This window comes from Rhipicephalus sanguineus, chromosome 6, assembly GCF_013339695.2.
Source record: "Rhipicephalus sanguineus isolate Rsan-2018 chromosome 6, BIME_Rsan_1.4, whole genome shotgun sequence".
Lineage (NCBI taxonomy): Eukaryota > Metazoa > Arthropoda > Arachnida > Ixodida > Ixodidae > Rhipicephalus > Rhipicephalus sanguineus.
The window spans coordinates 35,989,522-36,011,471 of record NC_051181.1 but is presented as its reverse complement, the minus strand read 5'-3'; the positions used below and the strand labels follow the sequence as shown (position 1 = coordinate 36,011,471).

At 44.4% G+C, this 21,950-nt stretch overlaps 1 protein-coding gene across 7 annotated transcripts in view; it reads right to left on the bottom strand.

The window, feature by feature from the left end:
• The window catches only part of LOC119395693 (transcription factor E3), a 152,373-nt gene that overhangs the window by 24,065 nt on the left and 106,358 nt on the right, over window positions 1–21,950 (bottom strand). For all 7 annotated transcript variants that reach the window (XM_049416744.1, XM_049416741.1, XM_049416743.1 and 4 more), the window contains exon 4: window positions 5,877–6,138. In XM_049416744.1, coding sequence (XP_049272701.1) covers window positions 5,877–6,138 — 262 coding nt within the window. The remainder of the gene's footprint in view (window positions 1–5,876; window positions 6,139–21,950) is intronic.

The window sequence follows — 21,950 nt, the reverse complement described above, 5'->3', positions numbered from 1 at the left end:
CCCTCTCAGGTGCACTTCGGACTCTGCGCCTTGCCAAGTCCACTCAAGGTTTCCTATGTCTCCGTTTGCCTACTTTGCGAAGTATTTTCCGGAGCCCTTTTGGAAGCTCTGCGCAGAACAAACAAATCTCTATTCTGTTCAGATGCGTGACCACAGGTCAGTGCGAACGTCACCGGCAGAAATGAAAAAACTTGCCGGAATACACATGCTAATGGGCCTTCTCGGACTCCCAAGAGCAAGACTCTACTGGTCCCGCATATCGGCTGTGCCTCTTGTCACAGAAAACATGACACGCGACCGATTCTTCGAGTTACGTGGTATGCTGCACTTCGTGGACCTCAGCCAAACAACCGATGCACAAACTGAAAACAAGCTGTTCAGAGCGGAACCCATCATCGAGTCATTTCGAAAAGCGTGCCTCGAGCTACCGCGTCCAAACGCAGTATCTGTCGACGAACAAATGATTCCATTCAGCGGACGTTGTCCTGCCCGACAATACGTGCCCAGTAAACCAAATCCCGTCGGCCTTAAGAACTTTGTTTTGTCGAGTTCTGATGGACTTGTGTTAGATTTCGTCATCTACACAGGTAAAGGAACTGTTCCTGAAGCCGATACGAAAGAACTTGGTCTTGGCGGGGCAATGGTGAAGCGTCTTCTGCATACAGTGCCGGAAGAACAACCAGTTCATGTTTTCACAGACCGTTTTTTTACAGGTTTGAAGCTCGCCGAATACCTTCTCCGAAGGAATGCACATCTTACAGGTACAATTATGGCAAACAGAACTGGAGGTGCGGCATCAAAGCTTCCAAACGAAAAGAACATGAAACGAGGCGAATCATGCTGCGTTGTCCGCAGTGATGGAGAAATGTGTCTCACGAAGTGGAAGGATCGAAAATCAGTCATGATTCTTTCGACTGCCTGCGGCATCACTCCTGAAGGCACTTGCAGAAGATGGTCGAAGGAAGAGAGGAAGAAAGTAGATGTGCCGCAGCCGCACTGCATCAAAATATACAACAAAAACATGGGCGGTGTTGATCTCGCGGACAGATACGTGTCCTATTACAGGACAAAAATACGTACGAAGAAGTGGACCGTTAGGGTATTTGCCCACTTTCTAGACCTAGCGGTCGCAAATGCCTGGATTGAATACAGGAATGACTGCAAACTCATGGACGTTGCAGCAAAAGATATTCTCGATCAATTCGAGTTTAAGAACCGAGTTGCGGAAACGCTAATTCGCACCCACGTCGACGAAATGCAAGAAGCCGTAAACGATGTAGAGCAGGAAATGGGCGAGACTGCTGCACTGCCTAAACGTACCAAGGTGACTTCCATGCCGCCAAGTGAGGTCCGATTGGACAAGTACGGGCATTTTCCAGAGCATGTGCCCTTAAAGTCTCAGATGAGATGCCGCAATCAAGGTTGCAGCGGAAAAACACGCGTTAGGTGCACTAAATGTCACCTGTTTCTTTGCCTTCTCAACAGAAACTGCTTTCTTGACTTTCACTCATGTTAGGCCTGTTGTACCCAAATGGGTACAGCAAATTTCTCGTCTGAAATTACAGTTTTCGTTTTTTCTTCTTCCGAAAAGTGTTTCGGGGCTTTCAAATGGTTGCAATAAAGATTTTATAAGAGTTTACCCTGGCTAGTTTTTCCTCAGGTCTGAAGAGGTTAAGAGGTAGTATCCAAGACCAGATGTGCTCTATATATACTATACCTTTGGGTATCTTATGTCTGTATCATGCTACGTCTGGCAAGATGTGTATCAGTACCTCTTTTTTTGATACACGAAAGAATGTGTCTTGCATATATCTGAAGTTATTGTAACATCAATGTGTGAATCTATAATCATCAGTGGAACTCTACTTCTTGGGCTGATACCATTGCCACTAAGCCACCCGAGTAAAACTAAAGACAGCTGACATTACTCTACCGTTTCACCAGAACCCTCCAGTGAGGGAAGGCGTGGAGGTCTGCGCTTGTCTACTGGTGTAGCAAGGCGCCACATGGTGGAGCTCATGTCGTCACGACAAAAGCAAGCATGCCATCGTCTGCGTGCAGCCTTTCTTTGGTTTCTTGATTTCTTCTTTTTTTAGCTGCGACAGTAGCGTGACACTTACACTGCAATCACCATACTGTGCTGCATAACCAATGCATTTGGCATCTTTCAGGCAAATTTTGATGCCACTATAGTGCCATTATGGAATTTTTTTCTTGGGTGGTGCTGAGGTGTAAAGTCTGCAGTATGCAAGAATGGGGTTTCCTTGCATCCAGTGGCTTTCACCAATCAGCAATTTAAGGATCTCATGGATGTAAGTTTGACTTGCGTGCATATGAGGTTCTAATTTGTATAGCACCCTTGCACATTGATGTCAGATGTAATAGAACAAGGATTAAGAGAGTATATCTTGGCTTACTGCGCCTTAGTTCTTCCTGCTCTATTTATTCAAAGAGTTTTGAAAATCATAATTTATTTGATAGTGGTTTAATAGCCGTCTTATTTTTCATCTCATACATTACATAGGCCTCTGTATTGTTTCTTTTTGTGTTTACTACAACATGACTTATGTAACATCCTGCCAAAATAAATTTTCTGCTTTATGATTATTTTTTTAAACTGTCCACGTCATCCCTAATACTTACATATTTACATGCCACTTGAGTTTATTTTTATGTCAAGGTGATGGTTTCTGCAAAAATAACATAATTCAGACATGCCTAGAACATACACTAAAAAGTGCTTATGACTTGGAGCTAAATTGAGTTTGCATTACAATAATGGAAATGATAAGGAAACATGTTAAAGCTGCGAGGACGGGGAGTCGAGAAACATTATAATACTAAATACTCTCATTTTTCTCATGGGAGTACACACGAACTGTTTTAGCTGCTTTCCACAGGTAATGAATTTTCTGTTGCCTTACCTTAAGAGGTATGCCGACCATACTTTATGCCTAAATGCCTAGCTGTTAATGGTGGTGCCTGTGTCGCGTCTCTACATATTACTGTGAATGTGTCTATGGAACTGCCTTTCCATTTCACTTGGATGTATTTTTCTGTTTAGCTTACCCATAAAATTTATTACTGTCACAAATCACTCAGTAATTGCAGCTATAAGCAATAGTAGTGTGGACAGCAACGCTTTGTACCACTACAATACATATGAAACAATTTTGGTTTGCACAGGCTTTCTTGTAGAAGAAAAATCGTATAAGGATTGCATCTTAATGAATATGCCACTAATGAATGATATACGCCAGTGGAAAAGCAGAATATAAAGGTAATTGCAGCTTCAATGCTCTCTGTATACACGATACATCACAAGAAATGTTGCTGCCAGCATTGTTGCAACTGTACACCTATCTGGTGATTCGGTATCGAGTACACAACATTCAGTATTGAGTAAAATTTTATCCATTACATGCCTCCGTAGCATTACTGCAGGCTGCAATGCCATCTCCTTCTTTGTGCTTTACAGTTTTGTACTTTATACTGCAGTAAAGGGCAACAATGCAGTAAAGGGCGATAACAAAGTAACTTCAGCTCTCCCTTCAGCTTTGTAATAATAAGGTTCAAGTGTATAATGATTCCATGTAAGCTGTAAATTAATGTATCAAACTTGTGTGCCCTAGATGGTGCTTACAGAACAGTGACATGTCTTTAGTACAGTGCTACAAATTTGGCAATTTCCATAAATGCTTGCTAAAATTGTTGGCCCTGAGCATTCAGTCCTCAAAATCTCTTATGTTTCACTTGAAGCCTCAGAAGTAAGGTTGATGAAATGGCAACACTATTTCTCAAGGGCACTAGATAGGCCATTCTTGTGAATTCAGTAATAAATGATGAGCAGAATTAAATGGAAAGTGTGGCTGATTAAACGGCCCCCTACAACACTTTTCAAACAGAGCACATTGCCGAAATGTAGTCAGGTTCCTGCAAGCCATTTATTATTACACTGCATGCAACATCGAATTTGAAAATTTGTGTCAAAAGCAAGACAGAGACCACATGCACTTTTTTTTCATAATATTGTCGCGGTGCAACGCGAACAAAAGACAATAACACCTTGAGACAGCGTTTAAATTAGCTGAATAGGAAAACAGTCTTCTTCGTTCTTGAACATCCCCAGCCCCACTATGGTGTCCATCAAATCCCCCATCGCCGTCGTCGTCCACACGTAGTATACATGTGTTGCCAACTACAGCAGCAAGCAGGCACGTGTGGGTACTGTGGCCACCGGAGCGTCATCGCGTGACAGTGCTGCACACGTTTTAACTGGATGTAGTGGCCAACACGACCACAGGAACACACCAAAGTGCCTCAGCAAGTTACGTACTGACATAGCTTTTGGATAGAGGTATCGCACTCTTGCCATGCCCTTATTTATAGCTTCCAGCACACTCATGGGAACCAAATTAAGAGAGAAAACGCTTGTAGCACTTGGATAATTTCCTGTAAATCCCCTTGCAATAGACCCTTTTCATAATTGTAAAGCTAGATTTCCTGTGAAGCAGATAGTCCAACTAATGGCAGCAAGTGGCTTACTGGAAACAGCGTGTTCAAGCGCAGTTTGATTGTGCTATGATGCAGCTCACTTGACATAAACACACATAATAGACAAGTCCCAGCACGTGCAACTAGGACTTGGGCCGCCATTAGATGAGCGAATATGCAGTCCAGGGAAGCGCACTTGCTGATTATGAATAGGGTCTGTAGGACTTTGAAAATTTCTACCACAGGGCAACAGAGTCTAGTAGTGAGCTCATTTTAAAGCGACTGTCTACCGTCCTTTAACGCTTTTCTGTTCTGTACCGCAATAGAAAGCGTACCGTCTGAAGTGTCCAATCTTGCAGCGGTTTCTCTGGAAAGTGAGTGCAAGTTTTTAAAACAGAATTTTTCGATCTGCGTTCGGTCTTCTTCCATTGGCGTGAAATATGCCCACAACACTGGTTGGTGGACGCGATGACGATTGTAGTGCCGGTAAAAATTAAAACCGAAAGCACATGTGATTTCTGTAGGATTACTTTTACTTTCGCTGAGCACTATTGTAATGAATGTAACAGTCGTTTTCAGCGCGCTAGCGGTTAAATGAAGCCTTATTATACGATTACAGAACACTTGTTTTGCTGTAATCGTAGTCTATGCGTTTATTTTAGCACTGCTGCCACAATCCAAGCCAAGTTCATTCATCAAAAAGAGACGATAAATGCACGCCTTCACAGCGAAGCACATGGGAGACATCTTAACAACAATACGGCGGCACAGTACGACCAGCGTGGAGGGCCGCATGGCATAGCGCACGAGTTGCAGCAGACGAAATCGAAGACGGCGCCGCAAGCAGCGCCACCGGGTGCCTTTTTGGATGTGTGAGAAAAAAAAAAAGCAAAAAAATTACTCTTTGACGCAACCGAAAGCTGCCTCAAGTGCTTGAAATACAATTTCAAGTTATACGTTTGTTTTTAAGCAGAATGACTCTACCTGCGAGGATTTCTTGTCCTACCAGTAGGTTGGCCACATCGCTGTTGGGTGACACTAGCGGTCATTCTTTCACGATTTTCAACATCAAATTAAAAATATAGTTCCTTTTTTATGGGGCAAAAGCATGCTCATTGCCACCGATGTGACGAATGATCTTTTCACTTTCACCACAATCAGAAAAATTTTTCCGAGCGGTAGACAGTCCCTTTAAGATTACTTAGGTGTTCTAGGACCCCTCTATGACAAAATCAAAGGTGACTCATCAGCTGACAGGAAGAATATATCTCAGTGCCAAAAAACACTTTATGACTCGTGCTGCCATACCAAAGAAGATGACAGCAGTGCTCCTTAATGCCTGCAAGGAAGAATGTAGAAATGTGTAAATATAAAGAACGCACTCATGTTGTGGTTGTCCTTCTTCTGCCGGTCCTTGGCCAGAGCACGCAGATCGTTCTCAAGCAGCTCCTCTTCCTTGACCAAGGCCAGGTCAGGAGGACACGAGGAAGACACAGTGCCAGCCTTGGTGCTGCCCCCGGGCCAGACCTCCTCGAACTCCACCAGGGAGCTGGGAACCGTGGAGTGGCCACCACGGCCCACACCCAGGCTGCTAAGGAAGTCCTCGCCATCAAAGTGGGACAGGTCATCAAAGGCATCCTCAAACTGCAGGAAGAAGAAAAAGGAAAGGCCTTCACAAAAAGCAGTGGATTGTGTGGCATGCCCATCAATTACTTGAGCCCTCATTTACTGATGATTAATGAAGTTTACTGTGGATGCTCATGAGTTGGTGGGAAAATGAGTTGCTTATGGTGGATGTGACATCGTTGTACAGTGGCTTAAAATTTTCTAATGCATTAAAATTGCGGAATGACTTGCGACGTGTGCTGTGAACATAAAAGATGCAGAAGTACAGACGTCTGGGAGAATAGTACTCATTTGAGCATTAGTCCTGCCTTGCCAGTACCCTCGAATGCAATAAGCACAAATTTAGGGGTTTTATGTCCTAAAACCACCATACGATTATGAAATACAGCACAGCAGAGATTGCAGGGCTTCGGAAATTTCGACCATCTGGGGTTCTTTAACTGTGCACCTAAATCTAAGCACACAAGCCTCTAGCATCTTGCCTCCATCAAAATGCGGCTGCCATTGCCAGGATTAGATCCCATGGCCTTTATTTACCCTAAATGCAAGGGCCCAGAGACACCCCCATGCTATATAACATACTTTATAACCACTCCTCCATATTGCTGGATTCCGCACTGATTCGCCACATTCATTGCCCGTAGTGCTTCAAGTTGAAATTCGCACTCGCACTGCCAAATGCTGGCATTCTGGTTAGCTCAACTGTTAGAGTGACCACCGCAGAAAGGCATTGGTCCCAGGGTTCAAACCCAGGAACAGGATGAATTTTCCAACAACTACGAAGCTTCTCTTTTTGAGAAGTCCATCTTTGTGCCACAAGTGGGTGGATGCCAATTTTCCCTTTGACAGCATATTTTCCATGCAAGTTGACTACGCAATAGAACTAAGACATTACTATGTCTTTTATGACTTACCCCTGCAATACTGAACTATGCAAGAGCACCAGTCAGCCCCTGCTATCTCCTCTACATATGGCAATACCGCAGTACTCCTGGCGTAATTTTGCCACTTGCTGAGAATAACCAGCCACCTCTTGGCGAGACACTGTTGCATAAAAATGGCGTGACGCATTGCATTTCTTTGTATTTTTGCACTGCAAGACTGCTCGAAGACTCACTGTGAAAGCAACAACAGCACATCTTGCACCCTAATGGACCCAGTGCGGCTACAGACTCCACATCGTAAGCATGGCTTGTGCCAAAACTTTCTGACCAGCTACATCGGCCCCTTAGTCGTGTTGTCACGCCTTAACGAGGTCGCTTACATGGTATCACGCCTCATGTCTACTGTAGCTAGTCTAGCCAAGACTGATGTGTACATCGCCTGTCCGAAGCGAGAGAAGCTCTGACTCGCTTGACCAGTGGACAGTGTCTATAACAGGGGAAAATTGTGACGCGACATTCGGCCACAAGTGAAACGAGAGAACAATGTTGGGCTGGACTCCGAGTGGATCCCAAGATAAGCTTTTCGATCCTTCGTCGTCCCGTGGAAAAGAAATACACAGCCTACCCTCGTTACAATGAACCATGATAATACAGTAATACCTCGTTAACTCGAAGTAGTAAAAACCAGAAAAAATTCGAGATAAGCAGATTTTCGAGATAAGAAAATTTGCGCACATTGAGAAGTCAAATTCTATCTTGAAACGTTATCACTACTGACCATTTTCTTAACAGGAGCACCTAACTGGCTCTTTGCAAAGGTTTTAAAGAAAAATAATGACATACCAGAGCTATCAACTAGCTGTGTTTTTCGGCACTGCCTTTTATTTAGTGCAGAAAGACCGACTAAGGCTGGTCTGCCTCTCAGTGATACTTGCACCTAGCAAAGCTTTCTCGAGTTGCTTAACACATTATATGTGCCGATCATCCGCCCCGCTGCACTCAACTTTATTTCGCATCAAGCGAAGCATGTTTCTTGTTTCGACTGATGTTGTTAGCCCTTGAGTAGCTGCGTCGGCACTGCCACGATCACCGTGCGTTACGCCACGTTGTTTCGCTTAAAAAATGGTCAAACCAGCCGATGTTGCAGGCGAGATCAGTGTAGCCCACCGCTAAGTCCAGAAAATTGGCCTTCTCTGTCCATGTTGTGACTAGAAAGGCACGGCCACCTGGATCGGGGCGCGCGGCGGTGTTGCTCCGGCCGTCCCATTCGGACGGAGGAGGCGTAATTGCAGAAAGGGGCGTGACCGCTCCTTTCGCCGCACCGCGGCGCGCGCCTACTACCCCTCCATTCCTTTGCGCTCTATGCGGGAAGGTTTGCGGCGCCTTGAAGCTATCGCTGTAGAGTAACCGTGAGTTAGCATAGCACTTGCCCCACCCTCACAAAAAGCACATAAAATGATGAATGGCGGCTATCACTATAGTCTTTATTTTTTTGTGTGTGTGCGCACCAGTCCTTGTCGTGATGATGGTGACCGAAGCGAAAACACCCGCGAGTAACATTTCAAGAAAATTGTTTTGGTGTTCTTAAGTGCAGCATATCAGTAAAAAGTATACGTGCATGCGAAGGAAAGCACGAGATTTATTAAAAAAAATTGGGGGACGCTTAAGCTTCGCCTTTAAGAGCTGAACGCGATAGCGATATTCTGTTCCTACTGCGCAGTTCGAACACTACGAGGGTTTAACAGAATGCGCCCACTAAGGCGTGTGCCTTATGTAATGGGTAGCATGCTTTAAACCAGGAGCAATTATGCGCGAGAAACTTCTTCGAAGTTGCGATGCACCCACTACGTGGTCTTAAGGGAATACGCACACTAATGTGTGCGCCTTTTGTAATGGGTGGCTGTCTTTAAACCACGAAGTCGTTATGATATTGGCATGGTGTGACGCCCTATGGGCAATGTACACTTGTACCACGCAATACTACTGCGATATTACATCTCGTACTGTGACACCTGTATACAGGACGCGTATTTTCGGGAAGCATCAAAGTTACTTTCAGTGCAGCTCCAAGCAGAGGCGTGGCTGTGTGGTAGAACACCTGCTTGCCACGCAGACGGCCTGGGTTCGATTCTCATTCGGACCCAACATTTTTATTATTTATTTTATTTGCAGCTTTTTCGATTTTTCGGTCACGGACATGATGATGATTTTTCGCTCACAACCAACGGCCCCGACGCCGACAGCGCAATTTCTGCGATACGAGCTCTTTAACGCTATCGCGTTAAAACCTTTTTTTCTGAGTGCTTCCAGAATAGGGGAAACGATCCGAAGGTTGGTTCCTTAAAGGAGGTTGGCGGATTTCCCTTGGGATGCTGCGGCCTTGAGTGCGCGAGCTTTACCTGCTGGAAGGAATGCCACTTTGGCGTCGGGGCAACGTAATCTTTCTTGGTGTTGACTTACAGTAAGGCACGCAGCAGTACGGCACGTTTCTGAAAAACACGGTAAATGAGGCAAGCGAGTGAAAAACTCGCAGCTACAGCTAACAGGCGTAACCTCGTGGAACGCAGACTAAAAAACAAATTACTTGCCTGAAGTCAATGTGGTATGACAATGTGAACATCTAAAGAGAGAAAACTTATATTCACGTCTTTCTTTTATTGTGTGTTACGTATTAACACGTTAATTAGTGCAGACCGTTACAGGCGTTTATTTCCGTCTTACATGGGCACTCTGCCCGTAATTAATTCAGATAGAGTTAAACGCCTCTATAAACTGCCCGTTCACATTAAATACGACACGCACCAACACACCAGAAAAACAATTGATGCGTTTGTTATAACACGCACAAAAAATAAGAAAAAAAAGCAGAGCAATACTAGCGAGAAACGTCCGCAACCGACCTACGGCCGTCGGTAAATCGACGCTTATGTAACGTCGGGCCTTGGTCAACCCGCGAGCGGCATGCACTCCGCATCGTCGGCCACGGTGGACGGGCCTACATCGGGTGCCGACGCAGGCCCACATGAGGCCAATGTCAATCCCCAAGACCGGCCCTACATTGGTTGCCAAGGTTGAGCCAACGACAGTGCAGTTGGCCAGCGACGTCAGGCCGACATTTTGCCAAGGATAAAATGTTGCTTGGGAAACGGGCTCTTTCATGCTGTCGCGTTAAAACGACAATTCGATACCAAAACGAGAGAAAGTGGCCATTGCGCGACCGACCCTTAGCTAATTCGCAGGAGACAAGCGTCACTCATCGCTTTCGCGTTCAAATTCGCCTACATGCGGCCTGCGCTTAAATAAGAACGTCGCATTCACATCACTGTCGTATCGTGGGAACTTCAGAATGCAAAGAGACGTGCCCATATCAAAATGTTGCCTATCATGGGCAAGGAGAAAACGACTACAGCATTATCATTACCGCAATTGTTTTCCAGCAACGTGATGCTCTTAAGACAGCGCTCGATCGCAGAAGATAGCTATGCAGTGTCGACGACGACAAAATGTATTTCCTTTAGAAAGAAGCATGGCGCGCGCCGGTCCAGGCGGCCGTGGGAGAAACGATTGCCAAAACAAAGAATGAGAAGCACGGAAAATCACGTACTCGGCACAATATATGTGTCATGGCACTTATGTAGCGGCCGTGGTCATATGGCACATGAACGCGCCGCGCCACACGAAGTCTCTTAAGCACGCTGCTTGGCTCTATCTCGATTGTAACATGCTACAGAGAACACTCACTGTGTAAAGCCCGATTAACATTACATAATAGCGTACCTTGATTCCAGTCACCACGTGCACGATGTCCAGTGTGCATTTTTCCAAACACATCTGCGGCTGCCTACGGCGCGGTCAGCGCGGCATCATTCGCAAGGGGGTAGGAGGAGAGCGCCGCGTCGCGGCGCGCGTCTGAACTACCTCAATTACAACTTTTCAAAGGGGCGCGCGCCGAATGGGACGGCCGGAGCAACACCGCCGCGCGCCCCGATCCAGGTGGCCGTGAGAAAGGGCTCCTTTCGCACGATGCAACCACACAATCAGCGCCGTTTTGACGTCCGAAAACGTCGATCCTCGAATTCGCTTCCTCCATAGGGCTACCTTTCTTTGCAGCATCAGCGACTTGCTTTGCTTTGGCGGCGTTATTCTCACCACATTGCACGGCCGACAAAAAAATCTGCGCGACGTGCCTTGCGTAACTAAAATGCTGAAATCGCATCTCTGAACTATTGCTATGTTACTCTATGTCTCCGACTGTAAACAAAACGACGTGTACAACACGAGCTATTTTGCAGGGCCTGCCTCTGTGCACGTCTTTGTGTCACATTACGTGACACAGGGTTGCTTGACAAAGTTATTATGCCACTAGGTTTCGACTTCACTTTTGGGGAACGGTGTCCACTTCATCGTAAGCGCGGCAGCCTTGCGAAAACCTTGTGAAACGTATGACATTTTGCTACTAGTATTTTCTGAAATGGTTCGGCGGCGAAGTTTTTGTTCCACTCTCAGTTGAGATTTCGAGATAACCGAAAGTGGGCACGGAAATACTTGGAGATAAAGGGCAATAAATACATTGCACCTATGGGAAATTGTTCGGTACCGCAGAAAATTTCGACATAGCCGATTTTTCGAGATATGCGAGTTTGAGCTAACGAGGTATTACTGTATAATGAAAAAGGTCCATTTTATCGGAAATCAATAATATCCTAAATCACAAAGATGGCTGATGGTAAACAAGCGAATTCATGAGTGGTGGAGTATAAGTATCATTAAAAACTGTAGGCTGCTGCCAGATTGCCAAAAGATCACTCAATCGATGTGAAGTGTCTTGACTAATGCCTGAATGCAACCAAACATTGAAGTGTTAAAACAAATGCAATCATTCATGAAAATATGCACGTGTTCTTTTTCACAGGTGTGGCAGAAAATATTGCGTGAAGTGTACTGTCACCTACACCTACACATACGCAGGCACATTAGGTACACCTGATCGCAGCTTGCAATCGTTCAGCGACGAATGCAACACAACGCAACCGATTGCGCTGGCAGCTCATTTGTTTTCCAAGCGGAGATGGCATCTGCACTGATGCTGCCGCATTCATTGCACACTTGTGTGAATGTTGTGCCATGCAACGACTTGAAATGCTCCAGCCATCCATCGCTGAAGTGTTACCGTTGTATCTGAATATCATGGTTAGCTGTCGTGCTCACTTCATCAACAGTAGACCATTCACTCAAATGTTGCAATCCAGGGTATGTTGCAGCAACATCGAAAATGGGGACTCAAAACCTTGGTATGCCAGCTTAGGAAGCTTGAGACACATTAGATTAATTTCCCACGACACTTGTTTGGTGACGACGCCTTTGTTATCGACAATTGAGTTTACTGTCTTCTTCAACAGTCTCGCGACATCTGCTTGCTTTTCACCTCGCACCCTAACAATCTCAATCTTATCGCTTAGTGAAACGTGCTTCCTTGTCCTGGAGGTCATTATCTGAGCACTTGCGGGGTGGCCCCGTCAGGGGCAGCATTCTCAGGAGATCACTATCGCTGATACTTTTATTTTCATAAGATTAGCGCTGAGAGCGTCGCATCTACAAACAATAACGTTTCCGGCCTACTGTATGAGCACGGTTGGCACAGTGCCAGACCGCTGTGGCCCATAGACTGCAGAATGCCTCTTATGCCTGACCCACCAAACCTTGTGAAAGTGAAAGCCTCACCAAAAGCGATCAACCGCAAATACAGTCCCAGCTGACCAGCATTGGAGCATGATGTTAAAATTGCATCAAACAGCGACAACACACTACATGAAATCAATGTCATGTTCTGTGACTTGGCTTGGCTACAGGCTGGGCTTGTCTAGAGGGCGGGCGTGTCTTGAGGCCATCAATCAGGATGCCTCTTTAGTATATTGTGGTTTTAGCATGTAAAGTAAAAGTCCAGTGATAATGAAATACGGGCTCCCAATGTTGCCAGTTCCAAGATAAACCTGGCATGGTTTAGGTAAGCAGGCATCAGTGTAGTAAACTGTTGTCAGCCGAAAGGGCTGCAAAAGTACATTCTATGCATGAAAAAAAAAAAAAAAAATAGAGGAGAAAGCCGCTCACTTCCTCCACTGCAGCTGACAGTCTGTTGCAACATGGTCCGTTAAAAGTGCAATTCATTAGGTTGATAAAATCGGTAGGACTGAGTCAAGGTTGGAAAATGGTCCATTACTGCAAAAGACTGTTGTACACGGGTCCGTTATAACGGGTATCGACTGTAATACTACGCCTGGCCTAGTATAAGCAGACAAAAAATAACCTCATTGTGTCATGATTTTCCTACAGGTGGCCAATTACGTTAACTGTGCCTTCAATAGAAAAGCCCTGATACAGTTTTGATGACTGCAAACCTGTGGAGCCGAAAGCATGAGTCATCTCGATCAACAATGAACCAATTTAACCCCTTCAGGGTTTTCGCCGTACATGTACGGCAAAAGCTTCCTGGTACCAAAGGGTTTTCGTCGTACATGTACGGCATAGCGTTTATTTTTAAAACGCGCGCCTTTTTCGATCATTTCTCTTGTTTGGCCTGTGCTTCAACACTTCGGGAATATGTGGAATTTTTTTCATGCGCCGATGTCTCTCCGTTGTATTTTTTTTTCGCTTCCCAAAACGGCGCGCCGCCTATCGCTTGCCCATCCGAGCGCGTTCGCGGTGCAGCTGGTTTAAAGTGCGCGCCTTTTTCGATGATTTCTCTTGCTTGGCATGTGCTGCCACGCTTCGGGAATACGTGGAATTTTTTTCATGCGCCGATGTCTCTCCGTTGTTGCTTTTTTTATGCTTCGCAAAATGGCGCGCCGCGCGCCGGCTATCGCTTGCGCAACCGAGAGCGCCCGCGGCGCGGTTTGGTTTCAAACGCGCGCCTTCTCCCTTTTCTCTTGCTTGGAATGTGCTGCCACGCTTCGGGAATTCGTGTAATTTTTTTAATGCGCCAATGTCTCTCCGTCTTTTTTTGTTTTCTTTGCAAAGAGGCGCGGCGGCTTGTAGTCTCGCATCAGAACGCGCGCACGCGGTCCGGCTCGTTTCGGTTTCGTCCTTCGGGTGGTTTTCGCTTCTTGCGCCCGCAGAGCGGATGGCTGTTTGGTTTCTAATCTCTCAAAGGGTGACCGCTTGTTACTCTCTCATTTATTGCACCCCGGCGCGCGATCACATCTGTTTCCGCGCGGCGCTAAATTACACAAACGACGCCGCCGTGATTGCGTTTCCTGTTTTGGGTTCTCGGAAAAACTAACTACGTCTTGTTGGCGATAAGACGAAGTATTACTGTAGCTTTTTCACTCGTTTTGCTTTCCGGACGGGCGCAGAACCATAGAGTTTTCTTCCGTGCGCTCACTAACGCAGTTCGCTCACGCTATGGAAGCGCGCGTCGGTTGCGCTGCTGCCGGTGAGTCGAGCAGCGATTCTTCCGATGCGGACTATTCCCCAATTGCCGATCAGAATCTGATTCATTGGATTTCAGTTCGTCAGACGAGGAGTTTTGACGAGTTCGGACTCCGATGACGATCAAGGAGCGACATCTGAAACGCGTGCGCGGGGAGCCATGCTTCAAAGACTATCACACGCTGAAAAGTGTTTAGTGTTTGAGCACGAGCGTTTTTACCAGGAAACGTAGTCTGGTACGCTTATTTTTGTATGTTTGTGAGCTATGTTTAATACAATGCATAATTTTTATTCATAAAAAACTGTGAAGCTTCTTTTTTTTAGGATTCTGCTTGATTTTACTACGAATAAACCATATGTATGTAGCAACAAAACTGATTTTTTTGTCACTTTACGGTCACGAAAAAAAATTTTAGACAATTTTTTCTTAAATAGAATCGTCTGAAGAATTTATTTCAGCAATAAAAAAATTACACATTTTTGGACTGGATTTCGCGAAAAAATTCGACCCTCAAAGGGTTAAGCACTGAGCGTACAGTGTGCACCTTACTATAAGGTTTTCGTTATGCTTATCGCCACAGATCACAGTGGCCACACTGAACCCAGTTTTTCAGCTGCCCCTGCCATTGGGACATGGCAAGGGTGAGCTCATGATGGCCAGAGCAAACAAGACTCGGGGCTATAAGAAAGTCCCGAGTGTTGTTTGTGCTGGCCACCACTCGTATATAATCCAATTCGTCCAATTTGCTGCCTTATTACAAAAGTGAGTGACATCGTTTGGGCCACCAGCTTATTGACTGGCTGCCCCAGTGACGTCACGAGTAACGTTTAAAAGTGTTTTGTGAATGAGTATCACTCTTAATAGGACCCAGACACGGTTTTAATGATATTGTATAAACGCATTGAGCCAGTACAGCAAGTCCTAGGGATTATTTGCAGACCGATTTCGACCCTCTGCGTAAACTGTGCAATTTATTTACCAGGTTCTAAATCTGCAAATTGCTAAAGGTCACAGTGGCTCAGCCAAATGAGTTTTGAACAGCCCACTTCCATGACACGCAACATGGATGTGCAATGCAACACTGGTGACCCATCTGAGTGGATGCCCAATCTATGTCACCGACAATTTTTCCAACCTAACTGCAAACAAACTTTGTTCCTAATCATTGAAAAATGAAACACTATAATTTGTTTTGTTTAAAGATAACAGTAACACGAATATAATACACAATCCCAATTTACTGAGGACCCCCAATGAACAGTGAATGTCGTCTGCCTGTGATGCAACGTGCTCTGTGTTGAGGCTCATTCACACCTGTGACTGTCGCTTGTAGCGTGACCATTTGTGACTCAGTCCTGGTGACCAAATAGTGACTCTAGGCAAATGACTTTCACACCTGCACACAACCTTATACCTGTCATCACACATAATCCATGCCTGCTAGCACTGCCATTGCCCCGTAAAATAAGCTGACATTCTGTTCCTGCGCATCCGATTGGTTTGGAGGTTTGCGACTACAGTCACGCAACTGAAAAATCAAGCAGTTAGTGACTGAGCCAAAGCTGCCGCTTTGCGACCAAAGCGGCCATTAGCGATCATTCGCGACCAGTCACTTTGCGACTAACTTGGTCACGCGACCGCTGCTAGTCACAGGCGTGAACAAGCCTTTAATGTGAGCTACGCGACCAGTGTGTATGTTGAGGTTTTTTTTTGCTAACATAGTGAATCCCCCTTGCTGCATTGCAAGCATTGAATCTCGTGACTGATGACATGCTAAGCTGCAACATCGTGTTGCTGTGCAAGGCAACCGATGAGCAGAGCTGCTTCAGCGCATCCATACAGTGAGCATTAGGCTCTCACTCTCCAATCAATGCCAGGATCCAAGTGCCTGCGGCCGTAACTTCACCCCCGAAAACATCACCACAGTGCAGTGCAGTGCTCGCATTTACACTTATTGGTGACCATTCTCACATAGATTTAGTACGTTTACATACTTAGCATTTGTAGTCGTTGGCATACTGGACAATAAAATGTGAGCAGCCGATATGGCTGCGGCACCTGGCGATGCAAAGCTCAATCATGTGCCACAAGGCACAGCCTCTGCGCAGTTTGCTCCGGTGCACTACAGAGCTCATTGCAAAGGAAATGCAGCTCAACCCATCAAGTGCGCTATTGTTGCCAGCGATGGCTATGCATTCGACAACTTGAGGAGGAAAAGCTGTGCTTTGAGAAGCAGGGTAACCATATAATCACCCATAGCTGCCTCGATTGAGTCACTTAATTTATGGTGTGAATGCTATGATGATGTTGTGGCCTAAAGACTTGGCAGGAAATGCGTGGCAGAGTGGAAAAGGAGGAAAAAAAAGAAAGACTGCGTTGCAATGCTCCCTCCCTGCATTGTGAGGTCAGATTTCGACAGCACCCACCTAACTACACAGAATTCTTTATCGGAAGAATTGGATACATTTTCTTTTAAGGGAGCCAAATATTTGACAGAAAATTCCGTAAGACAGCCAATGTGGCCAAAATACAAAGAAGTTGTGAAATCCACGAGGTCACGTACTTGCATCAGGTTTTCATGCAACTTAGAGAACAGAACTTTCATGTGCATTTCGTCGCTTGGTAATCGACGGTAACAAAATTTTCAATAAAGTTTTCAAAGAATAATTCGTTCAAAGAATAATTTATCAACGCTAACTGGCTCCCTTGTTTCCTTGTTCCTTTGTCACGTGGAGCTTTTAGACATTTTAATGTCCCATAAGGACTACCAGCAGATGCCAAGCTTTTTCTACATATATGGCAAGAAATGATGTGCAGAAGTTGCTGGCATTTGTTGCTATTGATGTGGCAGTTCTGTCTGCAAGTATCTTGCCCTGATGTGCAGATACCCGGGCACCCAGAATATTGTGACATGTTGGTTTCATATTTATTCTATACAGAGGAAATATGCACAGAATTCTTATGTTTACTGAACAATATTAAGATTCTGCAACACCTGTAGACTTGGTAAGTGTAACTGTTTTTTTAATGTGTAATACTCAAAAACTTAAGATACTACATATGCTTCAGTTGTGCAAAAGAAGCAGCGAAGCATCCCTCTTTCATTACATGCTTACTGTCTACTAGATGCTGGAGTATTAACTGTCATGTATGAAGTAGAAAAATCTGCCAAGAAATCCACAGGCAGACATTTAATGCATCATGGCAGCAATAAAAATTACATAGAAGTTTCAACACTACAGCCAGCATTGAAGCAGGCACCTAATCAGCGGCCGTGTCTCACGTTGCGTCAAAAGATGTCACAATCTTAGCATAAATGCTTCATCGCTGTGGCACAACACTTGTTTGTGATGTGCTGCTGCTCAAGGACACCATGAGCAGAAAAAAATTACAAGTACAACGTAAGTAGCAAAGCAGTCTACGACTGCATCCTTTTATGGCTCTGTCGAAGTTGCAACCCATGTCTTTCAGTGCAAATCTAATCTTGAAAGCAATAAAAGCATCCACAGCAGAGCTCTGCAACTGTATGAAGCAGTACAAGTGAAAAGAAACGCTATACAGTCTAACACTGTGGATAACACCAAACAATATGTATGCTTGAAGCATGCTGCTCACGCACACGAAGGTATAGTAACTTCCAACATTTTGCCACATAAAACAGTAAGGTCTCAGTGACCAAGCTTGGGCATCCTTTACAAGCCACAGAGCAATACTCGAAACTGATGCCTCCATTCAATCATATGGTCAAGCTAGGAGAGATTAATGGCAAGATCAGGGTCCAAGAGCTGAACGCGAGATTATGAAAATGTCAGTTGTAGGTAACCGGCACACTTGGAGGTTTTGATCTCTTGGTGGGTCATGCCGCTATGTTCAAAGCACAAAGCTAGATGCGCATGAAGGAAATCAAACACAGCATTGTCCGTGCCTTTGTGTTTTATTTCCTTTGCTCATATGCAGCTTTGCATTATGAACACAGTAACAAGTGGGAAAAGCACACAAACTAAAAGCCACACGAAGCACAGTGGCTACTTCGTGGGCGGTTTAATGAAACGGGCAAAAATTATTACATAAAGGTAGCTGCTTCATGTGGTAAATGACACACGGATACCAATGGTATCAACGTGTTCATCGACTCATATTAGTCATCACATTATCGAGCCTAAGGGCTACACAGTAAACAGTGTTTATGCAGTTCATGTGTTTATCTAATACCCCATCTATTCAATCCAGTTACACCTATCCAGAATGATGGATTCTGGCTAGACCTTCAAAGCAAACACTGTGCCTGATGCGAGACGATCCACTCTCATGCATGAAGCAAGCTAAACATTATGGCTCAAAGCGGCCTATTGCCCTCGTTTCATCCCGACGCTAGTTGACATTTGTTTCAAATGACAAAGTGCTGATCTTGAGGAGGGATGAAGCAAATGGACACAGGCCAACTTCTCAACATGTGCACTGAGACAGAGGGGTGTTTGTTGGCACAACCTGCACTGCATTCGCCACCACCTTCATTTGTTTTCTCGCCAAAATTTTTAATCTCAGCCACAGTGCTGTTCTGCCTTTCCAGGTGCACTTATTGAAGCGGCTAGTGCTGCAGGCACAACAAATCACAATGGGCAGATATTAAAACTCAATTTAGGGCCTGCTAAAGTAGTGATATTGAAGAGAAGCCGGTTTTCTTAAAGGGACACTAAAGAGAAACAATGAATTGGTTTAGATTGATAAAGTGTGCTCGGAGAACTCTTGTGTAGTTTATTTCACCACCATAGGTTTATTATTACAGGAGAAAACCAAGTTCAAAGTTTCATTTTTAAATTTCGTGCCGAACTTTGTAATTCGTGACGTAAAAGGTTTCAAAGAGCATTTAACGTATTTTAGCACCACTCGCTCGACGAAATTTCCACAAACTCGTTATGTCCAGTCTCTGGCCCCCTCAGAGGACAATGTACTTCGATTTAACCAATTAGGAACTACGTAGGCCCAAGCAGGCGCCGTCAAAAATATGTGATGTCACGGCAAATGCTGCAGGAATTCCAAGGTGGCGTCACCACCTGTATTTTCTTTTTGCGCGTTTTCTCGCTTATTAAGCATCTTCTCGCAGCAAGCGTGGTGCTTTTGGTATTGTGGAAGACTACTTTACTAATGCGAGAAAAATCGTTTTGCTCTTTAGTGTCCCTTTAACGGAAATCGCAACTAACCCATCTTACCCAGCCCCAAAAAAAGAATGTGTGCTAAGAGGTGTGTAAACATTGCAACTAACAGTTTCCCAAAAGCACGCATCAAGCCCTTCAAGATGATTGTAACGGCAGTGCATTTTTACCGCAATGGAATTAAAGAGTGTCACAGAGTGTGGTGTCAGTGTCACCATTGGTGCCATTGTCCCTGAGGGAAAAATCTCAATGGATGCAAAGAATAAAAGTTATGGTTCGAGCCTGAACTGAACACTCTTCAACCACTCTTCAACCTAAAGGCGAAGCTTAGGTGGCCTCTTAGTCTTTTAGCAGATTCTGCAGGCATACATCTTGAAAGGCGCACTAGTAGTATTGTGACACATGCTAAGCAGATGTGGTTCATGGGAAGTTTTCAATGGAAAGACGCAAGACAGAATAATAACCGCACTCCTCTTCACAACATTTGCATTGCATTTTGAAACTTAACATCGTCGTTATCAGCCTGCTTTTCCACTCATCAATGCTCAGCTTCAATTTGTCGCTAGGAACATGCACCCTAGAGTAAATAAATAGTTAATTGGCGAATATATTTGATTGGCCACCTGAACATTGTGCTTTGTTACTTACAGGAGTTCCCCTTTAACAGAACAAGTGCCACGGACAGCTAACATGGCAATATAAAGAGTCTTGCATCAACTGTGCCTTGGTATCATATATGGTTTATGAACGAAGCAAATAACGGTAGATGAACACGGAAAGGTAGCTTGGGTAGCAACCGTAAATGTATGACCTTAACCTTTGCGAGAGAGACTGTTGCAATACAGGAAGAAATAGCTTCAGGATACTAAAAGCTGAATGAAAAACAATCAGTAGAAATAAAAAAAAAAGATTGCAATAAAAATGGAGGCATTTCCTGCAGCTGCCTCACATTACGAGGACACAGAAAAATGTCACGCAGCAGCAGATGAGGCAAACAGCGCTAAAAAACTGGAGTGGCAATGAGAACTGCGTATATAATAGAATAATTAACTGAAGCATGCCATAGAAGAGCACGAGAAAGAGTCTACGCATCATAGGGCAGCTAATTAGCTGGGAGAAGTGCTAATGCTTATATGGAGCATGCACTGCAAGACTGAAAGGGTGGCAAGCGAACTAGTGCCAAAAAAAAAATGACATGCGCAAGTGAACGGCAGGTGCAGCAAATACGCAGAAGGGTCAAAGGCACGCCAAAAAGATTCTGTAACCATGCAGAGCACTAGGGTTATCAACAACGGGTTCTCAAATGTTTATAAAAGATGGAAACATTTTCGATGGAGATGACGTGCTGCAATGCATGAGCAACATTATTAGCAAAAACTTCACTAAGAAAAAAAAAAAGCAGTCTGTAATCAGATATCAAAAAAAAAAAAGTCTGAGCACCCAAAGCTTAAAAGCAGGGTAGATTGACCAAAATAGCGACCTTTTTTATTTCATTACTAAAGAATAATAGCCACTCTGAGGAGCAAAACCATGCATTGGCGAGTGCGCAGGAGCGCTCGATGCCATTTAGAAATGGCTCCGAAAACCGCACCTCCTGACAAATGCAATGGCTTGTTGACATGTTGTTTTCCATCATAGTTTCTGCATCTATGGTAATAAATATGGCTAGATCGTGTAAATATATTCATATCCTACCATTTACAGAAGTTTTGATTGCAAATTTTCCCAGCAGTATTGCTTTTGTAGCGTAGTCATTGGTTTACGTTGTGAGCACGATCAGTTCGGTGAAAATTTTCGAAACTTGATATACCTTTCCTAAAAAACTATTCGACTGATCGTGGTAAAATTTTCTGAAATTATACTTAAATCCCTTCGTAATAGTCTGAACCTAAATTTTTGAAAAACTGTGGGAGTTACAATTAAGAAAGAAATTATTAATTGGAAAGTCTCTCTTACTGTATGTGATTTAAGGAGAATATTTTTATTCTTTTGAGATAAGTGTAGGAACCCTTTTTAGAGATAGGTGGTTAATGCCACTACCATGTGCAATTAGCGTGCCAGATTTCACAGTCATGCTGTTTTTTCATTTTGGGGGAAAGTTACAATTAATTTTACACTCCAGTATAAAAGTTGGTATTAAATACAAAATAGTAAGAAAAGCTATAGGGTCGAAATCGCACAAAATGTAGGCCAAAGGCTTTCTGATTGAGCACGCAAATTTTCACAATAAAATATGCAAAATTTTCTGAGATATAAAGCTGACACCAAGATGACCCGTTTACCCTACCATACCCGCTTAAAGGAGCCCTGACAGCGAAATTTTTGTTTCTGACTTTTTTACTGTAATTTGCAGCCTTATGTCTGAAT